This window comes from Parambassis ranga, chromosome 22 (genome assembly GCF_900634625.1).
Source record: "Parambassis ranga chromosome 22, fParRan2.1, whole genome shotgun sequence".
NCBI classification, from domain to species: Eukaryota; Metazoa; Chordata; class Actinopteri; family Ambassidae; genus Parambassis; species Parambassis ranga.
Genome location: NC_041042.1, coordinates 7,015,889 through 7,030,907, shown reverse-complemented (window position 1 = coordinate 7,030,907; position 15,019 = coordinate 7,015,889). Strand labels below are relative to the sequence as shown.

The window sequence follows — 15,019 nt, the reverse complement described above, 5'->3', positions numbered from 1 at the left end:
AGGTGACCTCTGACCTGCAAAGTCTGCCTGCACAGACCTTCCTCTTATCAAAAAAAGACTCAGTGAATCATCTCAGAGTGAAACAGAAGGGGAGGCAGACTATTGCAAGTATGAGAGGTATGAGAGATACAAAAAGATACAATAGAAGCATCAGTTTTCTTATTATTTGTGATCTGAAGCTAAAATCCTGAGAACAGCCAGTTTTTAACCAAACTGAAGATTACTTAAGACACAGAGCAGACGAAAGGAGCTCAGCACCTGGACAATGTGGATGCTGTGGAGGTGTAAACAGAGCTGCATCTATTCATATGAAACAACAATACTGTTGTGTTGTTATTGAGGATTACATTTTCTGGGTTTAGTAGATCCAGTATCACTTTGGAGCCTAATGTTTGTCATATTTACTTCCATCTCCTACCATGTAGCTCCACAATACTTTTGACTGTGAAGCCTTTAAGAGAGTGTGTGTGTGTGTTCTGTTTATTTTTAGTCTTAACATTTTCCATTTTGGACAGCTAAGTTTGGCTCTCGGGTTTACAACACACCTTACCCATGTGTAATAGGAAAAAGCTCAATATGAATCCTTGCTGATGTATTAAGTGGTTTTTAAGGTTAACATTTGACAACATGTAATTAATAAACAAAACTCCATGTGACAAGGAATTGATGGGCACACCAACACCACAACCTTTAAAGTAATACAAAAATATTTCTTTTTATTATGGCAAATCCGAACACAAACGTGACACAAAATGAAATTTGTAGAAAAAATACAGAGCTCTTAGGCATGTCTGTTCCAAAGTGACAATAACTTAAAGCCTAGCTGACTTTCTGGTCTGATGAGCTGTTGGAGTACGAGTATGCCTTTCCTAAGACTATTCTGTCTCTGAGAAGCTTGAAGAAGGCGTAATAGTTGCTGAACAGAATAAGGGCCAGCGATATTGTCTGATGCCACTTCTCTGAGCATATCAAGGAGTAGAGCTGGTAGAATATCATGGCACCTTCCAGGATGATGAGTATGTTTAATATTCGTAAAGGCTTGTTGAAGAAGAACTGAGGGAGGGACAGAGACAGGATACGGTAAGAGAGAAGGTTTGCATAAATGGCTCCTTTTTAAAATAAAAAAAGTGACATGGATACTCACATAGAAGCGATAATGGGACACATCTGATGGCACCGCAACATTATAGTGGCCCATGGCCTTGTAGACATTCTTATTATGTTTTACCAGGACTCCCTGTGGCCACATGTACTCTTCAGTCCATCTGTGCAAACAAAGGGAAAAAGAGGTAGCAGAGTGAGATCTGAATTTGACAAAACGAGTCGACCTGGTAACAAAGAGCACTACATACATGTGCTGAAGGACGTTGGAGCAGAGTGAGGGGTCTACTTTCTGCCAGCAGCCGAGGTGAGCTGCAGCTTTGTGAAGCAGGTCACAGTATCGAGGCGGCAACAAGTGTCTCATGAGGATGACCGATGTGCTGACTGACACTAGGATAAACAACTCACAAGACCAACGCTTGTCGACATACTGAGTGCTCTGAAGAAGATGTACAGGTAAGAAAACCATTAGGCTGCAGAGAAGAGACTTTAAGGTGAGGATTTCCAAGTTCTAACAGTTTCTCACCTTAACAAACCAGACAGGTACAAATGCCACATAGTAAGCACTGAGCATTGAGCTGACCAACACCTCCTTCATCCTCCAGTTAAAGTCCATCTTCAGGTACTCCACCTCCTTGCGGATGAGGTCTGGTGAGAGGCAACAGGCATGAGTTGGCATGGCCTGAACCCCATACAGCTGGCTGGTGTGCTGCTTCCAGGTTTCCTTCAACACCGTCAGGTAGTCCTTGCCACGGCTGACGCTTCCCACCTCTTTGGAGCCGATGCTGGCAATGGGAGAGAACGGACCTGCCCGCCGAAAGTCACAACTCAGACGGAGGAACGGAATATACATCCCAAATCTGAGAGAAAGCAAGAAAACCACTGAGCCACAGTTTAAAATCTACACACACTATGAATGTTTTCCCTTTTTTGAAATTGGTAAAAGCACCACTTTTGCTTCAAAATGTCTGCAACAACCAGAAGCTGTAGATACATAACGAATCCTGTCAAGCATGTCAGTAAATGGGGCGTATATGACTATATATAGCTCAATTTGACTGCATTAAGAGGTAAATATTTGATAAGCCAGAGTGAAGCACTTTAATACAATGTTCAGAAGACAACAAGGGTAAAATATACAGCAGCACAGACACTAAATTTGAATGTTCACTTTCAATATTCAAATCTTGGTTCAGACTATTTTAAATGCTTTAAACTAATGATGGCTGACACACCTGCACAAACAATGTAGCTGGAGAAATACTAAGTTTATGTAAGTCTCTGAAAATATAGTTATGTTCGTGGACAGCATCAAAACTGTTTTATCAAATCCACTTCACTGCAGTGTACGGATACATATATGCACCTTGGTTTTTTTCTGAGTACTTACGGGTAGCAGAGGAAGAGCAGACTGAGGACAGAATAGGTCCTGAAGAGGTAAATAAGAGAACGGCACAGGCTCCAGCCTGTCAGTGTGAGCACTGCAAAACGAGCCATCACTAAAAAGATGGAGTGAGGAAAAGAGAGTTTCCCACTCTGTGATGCCTGGTGGGGGAGAGAAGAACATGCGAAGCTATATTCATTGATCCCACAGAACCACAAGCTCAACCAAAGTATATCAACACAGCAAATGAAAATGAGATGTAGCCAAAAATTCTTACCTCTTTAACAATTGCTGCAATTAACCTTCTTGCCAGTATGATGATTGTGAACACCAGCATGTTATAATCAATAAGATGAAAGTTCTGCGAATATCAGCAATGAGTCAAGGTTATCAGTCTCATCATTTCTTTGTAAACAACTACCCAGGCTACTAGCGAATTCTAAAACAAGCTGCTTGACACTAACCTCTTTGTAACACTCCCAGTTTTGGCATCGTGCTCACCCTTATTAACATTATTATTATCTCAAGTAAAAGTCTATGGAAAGAGTTTCATATTCTGTACAAACTAGCACAGACACAATTATCAGCACTTACCAGTGATGTGTGTGAGGGAGGGTGAGATGGTGGATACCACCACACAGTCTTGTAGATGTTGACATAGTGGACAAAGAGGGCAATGAGGTGGCAGAAGAAAAGATGGAGCTCAAACAACACGTTTCGATCCACGGACAACTCCGGGATCTTACAGTGCTTCAGGGGAACCACAGTCTGCGTAGCAAGCGGGGGGCTGGACATGCACGTTCCAGAGCCGTTCCTGCAGACAAAACAGACACGAGGCCATTCTGATGGGTCTTATCATCATGATGGAGCCCTCGCACCGCATCGTATACAACTGTGAGTTTTTGACTTACCTTGTGCGAGAGCGCACACCTGTGACAGGTGAGCTGGTTGTGTGGTTGCCATTGCTGACTGAGCCCGGTTCACTGCTTAGTGGAGGTCTGCAGTACGTGGTACGATTCGCCCCTCTCCTTCCACCAGCCATTGCAGACACACCCACGGCTCACTTCTCAGCTAACTTGCCTGGATTGATGATTTCTGTCCTGCTTTTTGTACCTGTTACCTGTTTACATCAAGACAAAAGGTCAGACACTCGGCAAGACAGAACTGATGAGGAAAACCCAACAAATATGTTTAGTAATAGGTGTAACTTACTGAAAGTCTGTGTGATATTAATTCATGGCAGGATTTTAGAAATATAGTTATATTCTGGTCAATAAGACAATAAAATGATTAATGCAGGGCAAACGTATACACAAATACATCTTTGCAAAGATTTCACCGTCGATAAAAGCACCTGCAAGATGACACCGATAAACCATCTTCTTGTGCAAATTTGCACAAGCTGCATAGCATCCCTTAACATGATGCAAGTTTAGCGGAAACTGGTATTACAAGCTAACTCAGTGGCTACATTATTTACTTCCTCTAGGGCCTAAAAACCCTCCAAAAGCCGCGTAGGTGCAAGACAGGAGACCCCAAGCCAAAACAACGTGGTCCTGCACAATGAGGGACGGACCCCCCCCCCCCATATGTCGGCCACGACCATGCTTGATTAAATAGATTGAGGCCTACGCTAACAGCTGCCGAGCTAAGTTAGCTAGCTAGCGTCCAACCTACCAAACAGGCTAGACAAGAGAATGTGCACTTACCAGTGTCTGGTGTCTGTGTCAGATGCAGCTCTGTTGCATGGATAATAAGCTTAAACGCAATACATTTTCAGAATATTTATTAAAATACTGCTGTGTTTTCCACTGAATTCAGCGAAGACACTCATTGTTGATGTGAAACTAGTCGCTGATAGATGGGGGCGCGGATCTGTTAGCGACCTGTGGGAGGAGAGTCATTTAAAGGGATATTCCGCCAATTCTCAGACAAGCACCAACAACAAAGGTTCATTTGTAGGTTTTTAGAACGCTGACTGACGAAAGAGTTAATTTTTTCATTATTCATACAGATCATTTAAGTGACGTGAAATCTTTTTAACATAAACAGTTAATGTACACACATGAATCCTGTCCCTGTGATAAAAAATGTTTTTGTCATTGCTCTATGATTTATGCATGTCTTGTACCAGTCATACAAATGTAAAACATTTGGCCCATATTAAAAATCTGGAACTCTCATTAATTGAGAATTCGGAAAACAGGATTTTCAGCCCCTAAGGAATACCTGCACTTCTCCAGAAGACTAGTGCCAGTGTGTGATGGTAGTTACTCAGATAAAGGTATGAACCTTTGCCCTGTACTTACTGATAAGTGCCAGCAAAACAAGCTATGTGTAAATCACACACAAATCTTTGAATAATCCAGCTAATACAACACACTGCAATCAAATCACATTGAAATCTTTATTTAAAAAAATATATAGAAAAATGCACCATTTACAGAAACATTTTTTTGTGTAAAAAGAACTTTCTAAAATACCAATTCAGCATATAGCTTCCAACAGTATAGAAGTCATATTTCTGGATAAAGAAAACAAACAAAATCAGCAGGCTTGTTAAAACGTTGCATGAGTGGTGATCCTTTCTTCACTACAATGCTACAACAATACAAAGATAGGACCTCTTTTCACCTCCTTATAAAAACAATTTTGCTTTTGATACTGAACAATGAATCTCAGACATTAGAGGCAAGGCCTCTGCTCTCTCCAGGGTCGTTCACTGGACCTGTTACAAGAAAACAAAAATGAATCTTTGCAGCAAAACTCAATGGTATCAAATTATGGTGCGATTGTGTCACTGACCTTTAAGGCTTTGAAAGCTGGAGTTACACAGACTAACTGCACCTTAGCAGTTCAGTTGAGAACCTAAGAGGAGAAACCAAAATGAGTTCTTTGACACAGCAGCGCCGACATCCACAGAGCGCAACACACATGCAAACTAATTTTATTCTACAAAAGTATCATGCAACTCAAGCTGAAGGGGTTTTGTCCACAAACGGGGTGTTTTATCTGCAACTATTAATTTTCATTAAACTACAGTCTAGAGAACTTATCAAGGTGGAAATAGTTAAGTATTGAGTAAAATGAAGGAAAATTATTGGTTTTATTTGAGCAAGAGTTGCATCACAACCATATCCGATTGTTTTGTACGACTTATTTTGCTCGGAATAACTACTGATAGCATAATTTTGTACTTAAATGTTTTTGATATGTTTTGGATGACTTGCATTACTTGGATGTTTGCACAAAAAAAATAAAACAAAAATCTAACAAATGAGTGTTGGGGTTAGTTTTACCTTCTTGTGGCGATCTTTAGGCTTTTAGAATCCTCTCCTCTGCGATATTTTTCTTTTATAAAAACCAGCCAGCATGACTTTGCATCAAAGTCAAGTAAGATCCCTGTAAGCTTGATTTGAAATACTGTGAAGTTATTTCAAGTCGCTGCAGATTGCTCTCTTGAGAGCTTGAAGAGATACACTAGCTAAAGGTTAAAGACAATACATGTTCAAGCACTTTATCATTCAAGTCAAACATGTATTTGGCAGCACATTACCTCAAGGAACGGAGCGTTTTATATCGTTTTGAAGGTGGCATTACAAACTGTAATTTAGACGAAGACGGTAAATTCACTGTCCAACATTTTGTTTTAGAAATCAGGCTGATGTGTATACATACAGCACCCACTGAAAACCATTTTCACAAACTAAAGCCATTCATTTGGTACAACAAAGGCAAAATACCAGGTTTAGACTGATTAAAAAGAAACTAGAAACTTTATTGAAACACGAGCTGCAGAAAAACATTTTGGGATATGTTTAGTATCCTATTTAGTCCAAAGGTACACAAGCATTATGCATTTTGGAGACGGCACGACTTACAGCATACACAGTTGTCCTAAGGTTATGTACAAAATATTGAGGCGGCTGCACACTTCCTTACATATAGTAAGGATCGTTAAACCTTTCAGACTTTACAAGGATTAGTTGATCATCAGCGATGGTTTTTGCAAGTAACAGAACTTTTTTTTTTTTCATAATATACCAAATTATAAAAACGGCAAAAATATAGGCCTTTATTTTTTGTCAAATGAATTTGTACGGTATGTTTTAGAGACACTAAATTTGTAATGGAATAAAAACAAATAAAACTTATTCAAACAGCTCTGGGCTACATTTGAGTTTTTAACTACATCCGTTTAGGTTATAGTAAATTTAAATAAAGGCATTAGGAAAAAATTTGTGTCCAATGATAGAGGACTTTTAAAATGAAGGCTGTGTGAGGGGAGTTTATCGCCACAATGAGTTTTTTTTCCCCCTTTAACATTGACTGAAATGATAACCGTCCATTACTAAAATGTCACCCACGTTCCATTTTTTCAGGTTTATGTCACTAAGACCATAACTGCGTAACTGAAAACATTAAATAGAAAGGTTGCATTAAAGTTTCTTCTCTGGCACCATAATAAAGCCAACAAAACTCTATACTCAGTTTAAAAATAAAAAAACAAAAAGAACCATAAAAAGGGGAACAAACAAGAGGGAAATTACTTTTGAAAAAGGTAAGCGAGTTACAATTGGAGACAGTTGCCATAGCAACTCTCTACCAGTAGTCGTTCAGTATCTTCCATAAGGATGCTCTCTGTACGATCCCTTCGCCTGCCTAGATGGAGGGGCTTTGCCTCCGGTCCCGGAGTTGGACCATGAGTTGTCCCAGTCATCTTGAGCTAGTAGGAGACACACACAGAAAGGTTACAATATCAGTGACTGAGTTTCAAGTGTTATTTCAAGTGTTGGACAAAATGCAATTTAAAACTTACCATAAGACTCATATGACGTATCCTGGGCTTCACCATGTCCGTAATCATAATACTCAGTATCCCTGAGGGGAGATTATGAACACCTGTTAAGACAATGCACTCACCCTCTATACAGACAGACTGTCACCTGAATTGAGTTTGACTTACGCGGGTGCAGACTGCTGACTATAATAGTTATCATATCCCTCATAGGCAGGCTCTGCATAAGACTCTTCATATGCAGGCTAGAAAGAGAAATTACCAATGATGAGTGAATAAAAACTACAAAGCCTCCGAGAGATTAGTGCCACTCTTTAAAAGACATAATAACTCTTACATAATCTTCATAAGCATCAGGCTTGGACTGTGATGATGGAGGAACCTGGTGTTGCTGGTGGGACATGGCTGCAGAGGGGAGCATTCTTGGGGTCCCTGCTGCAGGTGGTCTGGAGCGAGGAGCTGAGCCCCCCCTGGTGGGAGGAGAAGGTAAACCGCCCCTACCAGATGGTCCACCTCTGGGAGCACTCCCTCGTCCGCCTGGTCCTCCCCGTGGGGCTCCCCCACGCATTGCACCTCGAGGGGCTCCCCGTGGCATTCCTCGCCCTCTGTGCAAGGGTAGGTGGTGAAATGACATTAAATACACAAAACTATACCGCAAAGCATATGATAGCAGAAAGCATGGCAGAAAAAAAAAAGACGGTGTGTGTGATTCACAGTCTTACCTCGGCCCACCAACAGTAGGCGGTCCGCCTCTGCCTCTTCCTAGATGACCACCCCGTCCCCTGCCTGAAACATCCTGGGAGCCATTCAGGAAGTGAGGATCCATGTACGAATCATGCTCACCGGGTTCCTACACATGAGAAAGAAGGCAACCAAATGTAGATACCTTTGCTGTAGTGTTGTCCATAATTACTAGGCATGGGACGGTTCAGGAAAAAAAGAACCAGAAATCAGAACCGTTTGGTACACGTGTCTCGGTTCGGGGCGTGCGTTTTGTTCGGTTCAGGACATGCGCATCAAGCAATGCAGGGGGGCATTTTTACCGCAGCATAGAGACGAGTATTGACAACTTAACGACTTTCAAAATCTTTTATTTGTCAAAAGCAACTAACGCTAAATCTTGTGACTTCAAGCATGTATTGTTTTTGTCCTCAACGAGCAGCGGGTGCAACTGTGAGCTCCTCCCCGACTGCTGACACCAGTAACGTTAGCTTAGCCTAGCGCAGTCAACTGAGTTCAGTGTATCCAACTAGCATGTCACATGTGAGCAAAACACACTCTCTGGTGGGACTGCCTGCGCACACGTGTCTGTGTGCGTATGTGTGCACCTGTGTCTGTCTGTGCATACATGCACATCGGGCCTCTGCGCACAGACAGCAGCACAAATTGCAAACCTGCACAAAGACAGAAAACAGTAAACCATGTCTCCAAGCACATACAATAAACAGCATAAAGCTATTTAGTTTGTTTAGCAATAGAACAAGGTATTGCCTGTTCTAAAGAAAAGGTAACCCAGGGCTCTAGACTAACTTTTAGCACTGGTGCACCTAACGTTTTTGTTAGGCGCACCGGCACAAAAGTAAGGGGCACCGCATCACCCTTAGCACTGGTAATTTGCCATTGCTGCTACAGCCAAAGCTCTTGTGCTTTGAGAAACAAAGGTGTGTGTCCCTCGACATCTGCCCGCTTACTTCGTTCCAACCTGCATACAGCTCGCCTGAGTTTGAACCTAGTACCAGTTGCGCCCAAAACGCTGATCATCCTGCTACACCACGGGTCGGAGAATGCAACTCCCTCTAACAGCTGGTCCCACCGGTGCGCCCTCAGATATTTTGGTTGCACCACAGAGAAATTAGGCCACACTCTAGAGCCCTGTAACCTTAAATGTCTTCTGTTGTGATCTGGCACATCTGGAAACACTGAACTTATTAAATATATTTTATGCTGATCTAACCGAACACCGTGACACCAAGCGAACTGTGGATTTTGTGAACCGTTCCACCCCTAGTAATTACTGTGTACAGAGGTTTCTCCTGCAGACATACCGGGATAAGGAACTTCTTGACCTCGTCCATGGCATGAGCCATTCGCAGGTAGGCTTCAGGGATGGGTGCTGTAACTTCAATGAACACGTGCAACTCCATAGACAGGTGAGCATATTTAGCCTCGCCGCCCTTCCTAAGCTCTTCCTCCTGAAGAACACATGAAATGCAGTGTCTTATTTCCCACATAAGTAGTAAATGTACAGCAAAAAAATCTTTGAGACAAACCTTGTTCTTGTCCCTCATGGAGCCTTTACCCAGAACAGAAATCTTTGCCCCGGTGTCCTCCTGGAGACGCTTGATTGTACTGCCCTGAGGCCCCAAAAGCTTCCCAACAAAGTTAACCTGTAAGAAGTAAATTATCCAGCATTGATCACAAGTCTCAAGACTCATACACACAGCCCTTCTTCAGTGTTATGACTGCCTTGTCTGAAAAACAAAACAGTTCATGCAGAAACAGGCCTAAGTGGGGCACTGTGCATTTGTTGACTAGTGAGGAGAGGCTGCTTCACACACAACAGGGTCAGTAGGCCATTTGATTTAAGGCCTAGTGATGACAAAAAACAGCCTTCAAGGTAAAAGACCAACAATACAGATAAGGGTTGATCAGCAAGGAAGAGGTAGAGCCTGAAATTCTCACCTTGGGGTACTGCTTGGTAGGAATGAGGACTCGCTCCTTTAGTTTCAGGTTCTTGGTAGCAAACAGGTCCAGATAAGTTTCTTTCTCAGGCTCTTTCTTGATTTCACCTTTTTGGATTCTCTCAATCTCTGTTGACAAGACAATGAAGACATTCAGTGGCAGTAGAAGCCAGACTAGGCTACATCTCAGGCAACACTACTGGTCTACATGCAATTTAGATCAAACACTCTTTGTTTCGTCTATCCCTTCGTGTTTCAATATGACTGATTAGGAGTTAAAAAAGAGCCATAACAAAATAAAGGTTCCCTGGGGTCATTGTTGATCAATGGAGTGTATCAATGGCGTTAGCTGTGGTAGAAAACGACTCGTGGCTCACATGAAAATATCTATTAATCCCACAGCATTAAGTTAAAATGTCGGCGATTGTTAAACCACACTAATAAACGACCAAAGAAAACAACTAACAATATAACGCCGTGAACCACGTGTTTAACACACCACCGTTTAGGCCTGAGACTGCGCTTTATTTGGGCCTCGAGTCGGGCTAAGGGCAGCTAGCCTGTGTTAGCAGAAAACAGCCGGCGAACACTAAAAACTAGCAAGCAACCAACTTACCTGCAGAAATGAGCTTCATTGCATGCGTGAACGATGAATCCAGGCTGTCCTTTTCAGCCAGGAGTTCGGGCAGATATTTGGTGTCTTCCATTTTGATTTTCTTGTCTGCTGGACTGGACTCTATGGCGGACTCCGAGCTGCTTGTATTAGCATTCGCTTGATTCATAATCCTACGAACGGAGTAAGGGACGAAACCTTGCTCGGTTCGGTTTTTTTTTGCCTTAAATGAAACTGCAGACTGCAGAGAATCACAGCAGTTTGCGACTGTAATTCAGTTATCAGTGAAACAAAAGAAAGACAGAGAGAGAGAGCGGCTGTAGTCTTTTCGATGGACAAAGGAGGGATGGCGCAGCTGCATTTGAGTGTTAGGGGAGGAGGAGGCGGCAGTGACGTCACTGTAAAAGACTGCTAGGCATTCCATTTTTCGTCGCTTTGGATCTGGACAGTTATTTACTTGCTCACTAGTGGCCATGAGAATTTAGTTTAGCTAGAAACAGAAACCATAATACTATGTATATATCTATATTCAACTACCTGAACTACATTCAAAATGCTCAAAATATAACATTTGTATTGTTAAGTTGGTAAATGAGTCTATTGTAATAGGATAAGTTCACCCTGTTTTAGTGCAGAGGTGGTGTTGCAAGAATCTTGCCAGTGCAAATACTGTACTTCATACAGATTAAACAGACTACCCAATGTAGTAATATATCAGATATATAAATTACTGTTTGGTCTGCTTTCTTAGAATAACTGTCCACCTGACATAAGGCTGACAATCAGCCCCTCAGAATGAGATAATATGGGTAAATTATACATTTCCTGAATCCTTAGAGTCGTTCCAGTCTTGCACTGTTTGTATTTTGTATCTCTCATGCTTCCTGATGCCACAGGACTAAAAGACAAAAGATGATTTAGGCAGAAATGGCAGGAAAATGTGTGTGATAAAAGGTTGGAAGAGCTCCAGTGTCCTCCATACTTGTCAAAAGTATTCACAAAAGAGCTTGAATGAAAGCTCAGAGTGTCCCCTTTAATATGATACCAAACATAATAACATAATCATTTAAATATGTCCTTAACAAAGGCCAATACCAAGTTATGCACCAGTGTCAAAAATGCATTTTTCATGGGGGAGGACCGTCAGGACACAGTGGGGCATTATATGAACAGGGAAACACTGATGTAGCAGATAAGGCAGTGCATCATTATAAACACATCCACAAGGTTTGTTGTGAATTAAGCAGTTTATAAGCAAGTAAAAATAAAGACATGCATTTTTTTGTAAGTTAGTATTTTTAGTGTTTCACTATTATCTGCATTAAGCAGAGTTTGGTTCATGGCCCAACAACGTTTTGAATCTCAGATGCTAAGAAGACCACTGTACAATATGCTGATGCTATTAAGATTAATATTCAGTATACCTTTATTAGTCCCGCAATGGGGAAATTGCGTATATATATATATATATTAAAGCTCACTTATATTGGTTGTTAATTCAAAAGTAAAGCACAGTCTCTCACTCTATATTTGAGGTTGATACTGAGAGTGAGTCAGAGGCAGGGCCATCATGTAGGGCCAGTGGAGGAAGTTCTATTGCTGAGGTGAGTGATGACGGGAAAACACAATCAGGTGGACATGAGGGAGATTTGCCAGCCTTTTGTCTCTGTAAATGAGAGAAGGCCTCAGATATGGAGGCTTTGTATCATCTGTTAGTGTAGTAGCACCAGTATGGTTGACAAAACTGTTGTTTCACTTGGAATTAGTTTCTGTATGTCACCGTTTTTAAAATAAAAGAGTTTTCGTCGACTCTGTCTCTGAAATAGTCATTGAGTGTTTACTTCTGTAGGTAAAATAGGTGTTCAACAACCTGTTAAACTCCACAGGAAATCGCAATTACTTCATATTATTATATTATATTTTATAACATACTAATATACTTTTTTCACCACCCATCCACAGAAGGTGTTCCCCACCCCTCACCCCTCACCCCCCCACATTTTTAATGCTTCCTACGTCACTGCGCTCAGCCATCCAAATGAATGAATCAGAATCAGGTGTCCCAATCACTTGGCCTGGCCACAGGTGTATAAATTCAAGTACTTAGGCATGCAGTCTGTTTTCACAAACATTTGTGAAAGAATGGGCCGTTAAAGGAATTCCAGCGTGGAACTGTCATAGGATGCCACCTGTGCAACAAATCCAGTCGTGAAATTTCCTTGGTCCTATATATTCCACAGTCAAGTGTCAGCTCTACAGACATAAAAAACGGGTCAGGGGTGAAAAAGGTGAGAAGGGTGCACGAAATGAGGTCCAAAAATTGATCTCCATTGCAGAAAATATAAACTGGGCTATAATAATCACATTCAATTCAATTCAGTTTTATTTATATAGCGCATATTACAATCAGACATTGTCTCAAAGCGCTTCACAGGAACCCCCCTAAGAGCACTGTAGCAAGGAAAAACTCCCTTTAAGAGGAAGAAACCTTGAGCAGGACCCGTCAACTTAAGGGGGAACCAGTCCTGCTGCTAGTCAGAGAGGATGAGGGAGAGAGAGAGAGAGAGAGAGAGAGAGAGAGAGGATGAAGGAGAGAGAGAGAGGAGAGAGAGAGGAGAGAGAGGATGAAGGAGAAAGAGAGAGAGAGAGAGAGGAGCAAACATGATACAAACATGATACAGTACAGAGCAAACATGACAGCAAGATGAACACAGTGATTATATTGTAATAGATATCTATATATATCGTCGGTCCATAAGTAGGAATAGTAATTTGATAGCAAGGATGAGCAGCAGGGGCTAGTAAAGTCGATGAGCACAGGAGAGATCAGGGACCAGACTGCGGGTCAGCATGCAGGTCTTGAGACCTGCAAAGAGAGAGAGCGAGAGCGAGGCACAGAACTACAAGGAAGACAGTTAACACAGATTATGAGACGATATTACCCAGTATGATCCAGACTAAGGAGAGTGGAGGAGAGGTCAGAGGGTGCTCAGAGGATTGTGTTTGTGCCACCCGACAACGTAGAGCAAGAGAGACTTCACGGGTCGGACTGCAGGTCATCATCCAGGTCTTGAGACCAGTGTGAGCCAGACTAAGGAGAGAAAAGGAGAGGTTAGAGGGTGAGAGGGAAACTGCTCAGTGGATCATGTTTGTGCCCCCCGACAACGTAGGCCTAGAGCAGCATAGCTGTGCTACACACTACGTCTAAGGCTAACTGTACGCCTTACTAAACAGAAAAGTTTTAAATCAAGTCTTAAAGGTGGAGGCAGTGTCTGCCTCTCGGACCCAGATTGGTAACTGGTTCCATAATAGCGGTGCCTGATAGCTGAAAGCTCGTCCTCCCATTCTGCTTCTATGAATCCTAGGAACTACTAGTAAACCTGCACTCAGAGATCTGAGTGTCCTATTAGGAACATATGGTACAATCAGGTCCTGCAGATACAATGGAGCAAGTCCATGAAGAGCCTTGTAGGTTAGAAGAAGGATCTTGAAGTGTATTCTTGAGTCCACTGGGAGCCAGTGAAGAGACGCTAGAACAGGAGAGATGTGATCCCTTTGGCTGCTTCCTGTCAGAACTCTAGCTGCTGCGTTCTGGATCGCAACATTCATGTTGAAATTGAAATGGATCATTAATGAACACAATTAAATTAAAACATTTATCAAATGTATCAAATTATGGTCAAACTAGTCAAGTGTGAACAGTCTGTGGGCTTTTCCCACTGGAAAAAATTAATACCCATTTTTCTCTTAGAAAAATATGAGCACTTAGCAATGTGTCTCTAATCCACACTCCATAAGGATTATGACAATGGAGGCAGTAGGGAATGGATCACAAATAGATTTTGCATCCATCAAATGCTTGAGCATTCGTTGTATGAGTTTCTGTGGGCATGCCCTTGTTTCTTACCTTTTCCATTTAACAAGATTGACCTAAATCCATTATTTTGAGACCTCAAGGTCAACAGCAGAACTGACTGTAAATTGCAGTGTTATGTTATAATTATATGTTGTTATAACATAACACTATTATGGGTCTATGTGAAATTTGGAATTGGAGAACTTCAAGTGTGCTGTGAAATCTATTACAGACAGACAGAGCAGCAAAAACCTAAAAAGGCTATGGCACCATCTAGTGGTATTAAGTGGCCAGGCAGCTCGTGATTAACATGTTTTTTAGTTGTTTTCACTTAGGTGTTTAATCAACTTATCAAAAAAGGCAATAGACAAAAACATTTTAAATGCCCTCTTTTAAATCAGTAGCATTGCAGGGTCTGTGTTATTCACTTACACTCCTCTAAACCCAGCTGGTAGGTGAGATACTGAAGTCCTTTAACTTTCTCCATCAGGTTTGCTGTAGTCAGACTACGCAGCTCTAAAGCAAGAGAACAGTGACCATAATTAAACATTAAACCACTTTTGGCCAACCGCTGCCATCTTGCATG

The 15,019-nt window shown here is 41.7% G+C and overlaps 2 protein-coding genes across 5 annotated transcripts; both read right to left on the bottom strand.

Annotated features, from left to right (window-relative positions):
* Nucleotides 1-689: 689 nt before the first annotated feature.
* On the bottom strand, nt 690-4,674 carry tmem39b (transmembrane protein 39B). 3 transcript variants are annotated; one of them, XM_028396425.1, is made up of 9 exons: nt 4,195-4,674; nt 3,397-3,751; nt 3,080-3,299; nt 2,763-2,846; nt 2,492-2,646; nt 1,628-1,961; nt 1,353-1,540; nt 1,145-1,265; nt 690-1,053 (listed from the first exon to the last, which is right to left on the bottom strand). In XM_028396425.1, the coding sequence occupies exons 2-9, from the start codon at nt 3,525-3,527 to the stop codon at nt 820-822; spliced, it is 1,467 nt and encodes a 488-aa protein (XP_028252226.1). In that variant the 5' UTR covers nt 3,528-3,751; nt 4,195-4,674; the 3' UTR covers nt 690-819. The 3 variants fall into 3 exon arrangements, with proteins under 3 accessions (XP_028252226.1, XP_028252224.1, XP_028252225.1); XM_028396423.1 differs by having other exon boundaries at nt 3,397-3,605; nt 4,195-4,671; XM_028396424.1 differs by lacking the exon at nt 4,195-4,674 and having other exon boundaries at nt 3,397-4,176.
* A 199-nt stretch (nt 4,675-4,873) lies between these two features.
* Nucleotides 4,874-10,944, bottom strand: khdrbs1a (KH domain containing, RNA binding, signal transduction associated 1a). 2 transcript variants are annotated; one of them, XR_003669518.1, is made up of 11 exons: nt 10,581-10,944; nt 9,966-10,093; nt 9,554-9,670; nt 9,329-9,475; nt 8,006-8,133; nt 7,621-7,888; nt 7,452-7,528; nt 7,305-7,366; nt 7,036-7,211; nt 5,291-5,353; nt 4,874-5,213 (listed from the first exon to the last, which is right to left on the bottom strand). XR_003669518.1 is itself a non-coding variant. In XM_028396426.1 (9 exons), the coding sequence occupies exons 1-9, from the start codon at nt 10,744-10,746 to the stop codon at nt 7,102-7,104; spliced, it is 1,203 nt and encodes a 400-aa protein (XP_028252227.1). In that variant the 5' UTR covers nt 10,747-10,944; the 3' UTR covers nt 6,233-7,101. The 2 variants fall into 2 exon arrangements, 1 of the variants encoding a protein (XP_028252227.1); XM_028396426.1 differs by lacking the exons at nt 4,874-5,213; nt 5,291-5,353 and having other exon boundaries at nt 6,233-7,211.
* Nucleotides 10,945-15,019: the final 4,075 nt, after the last annotated feature.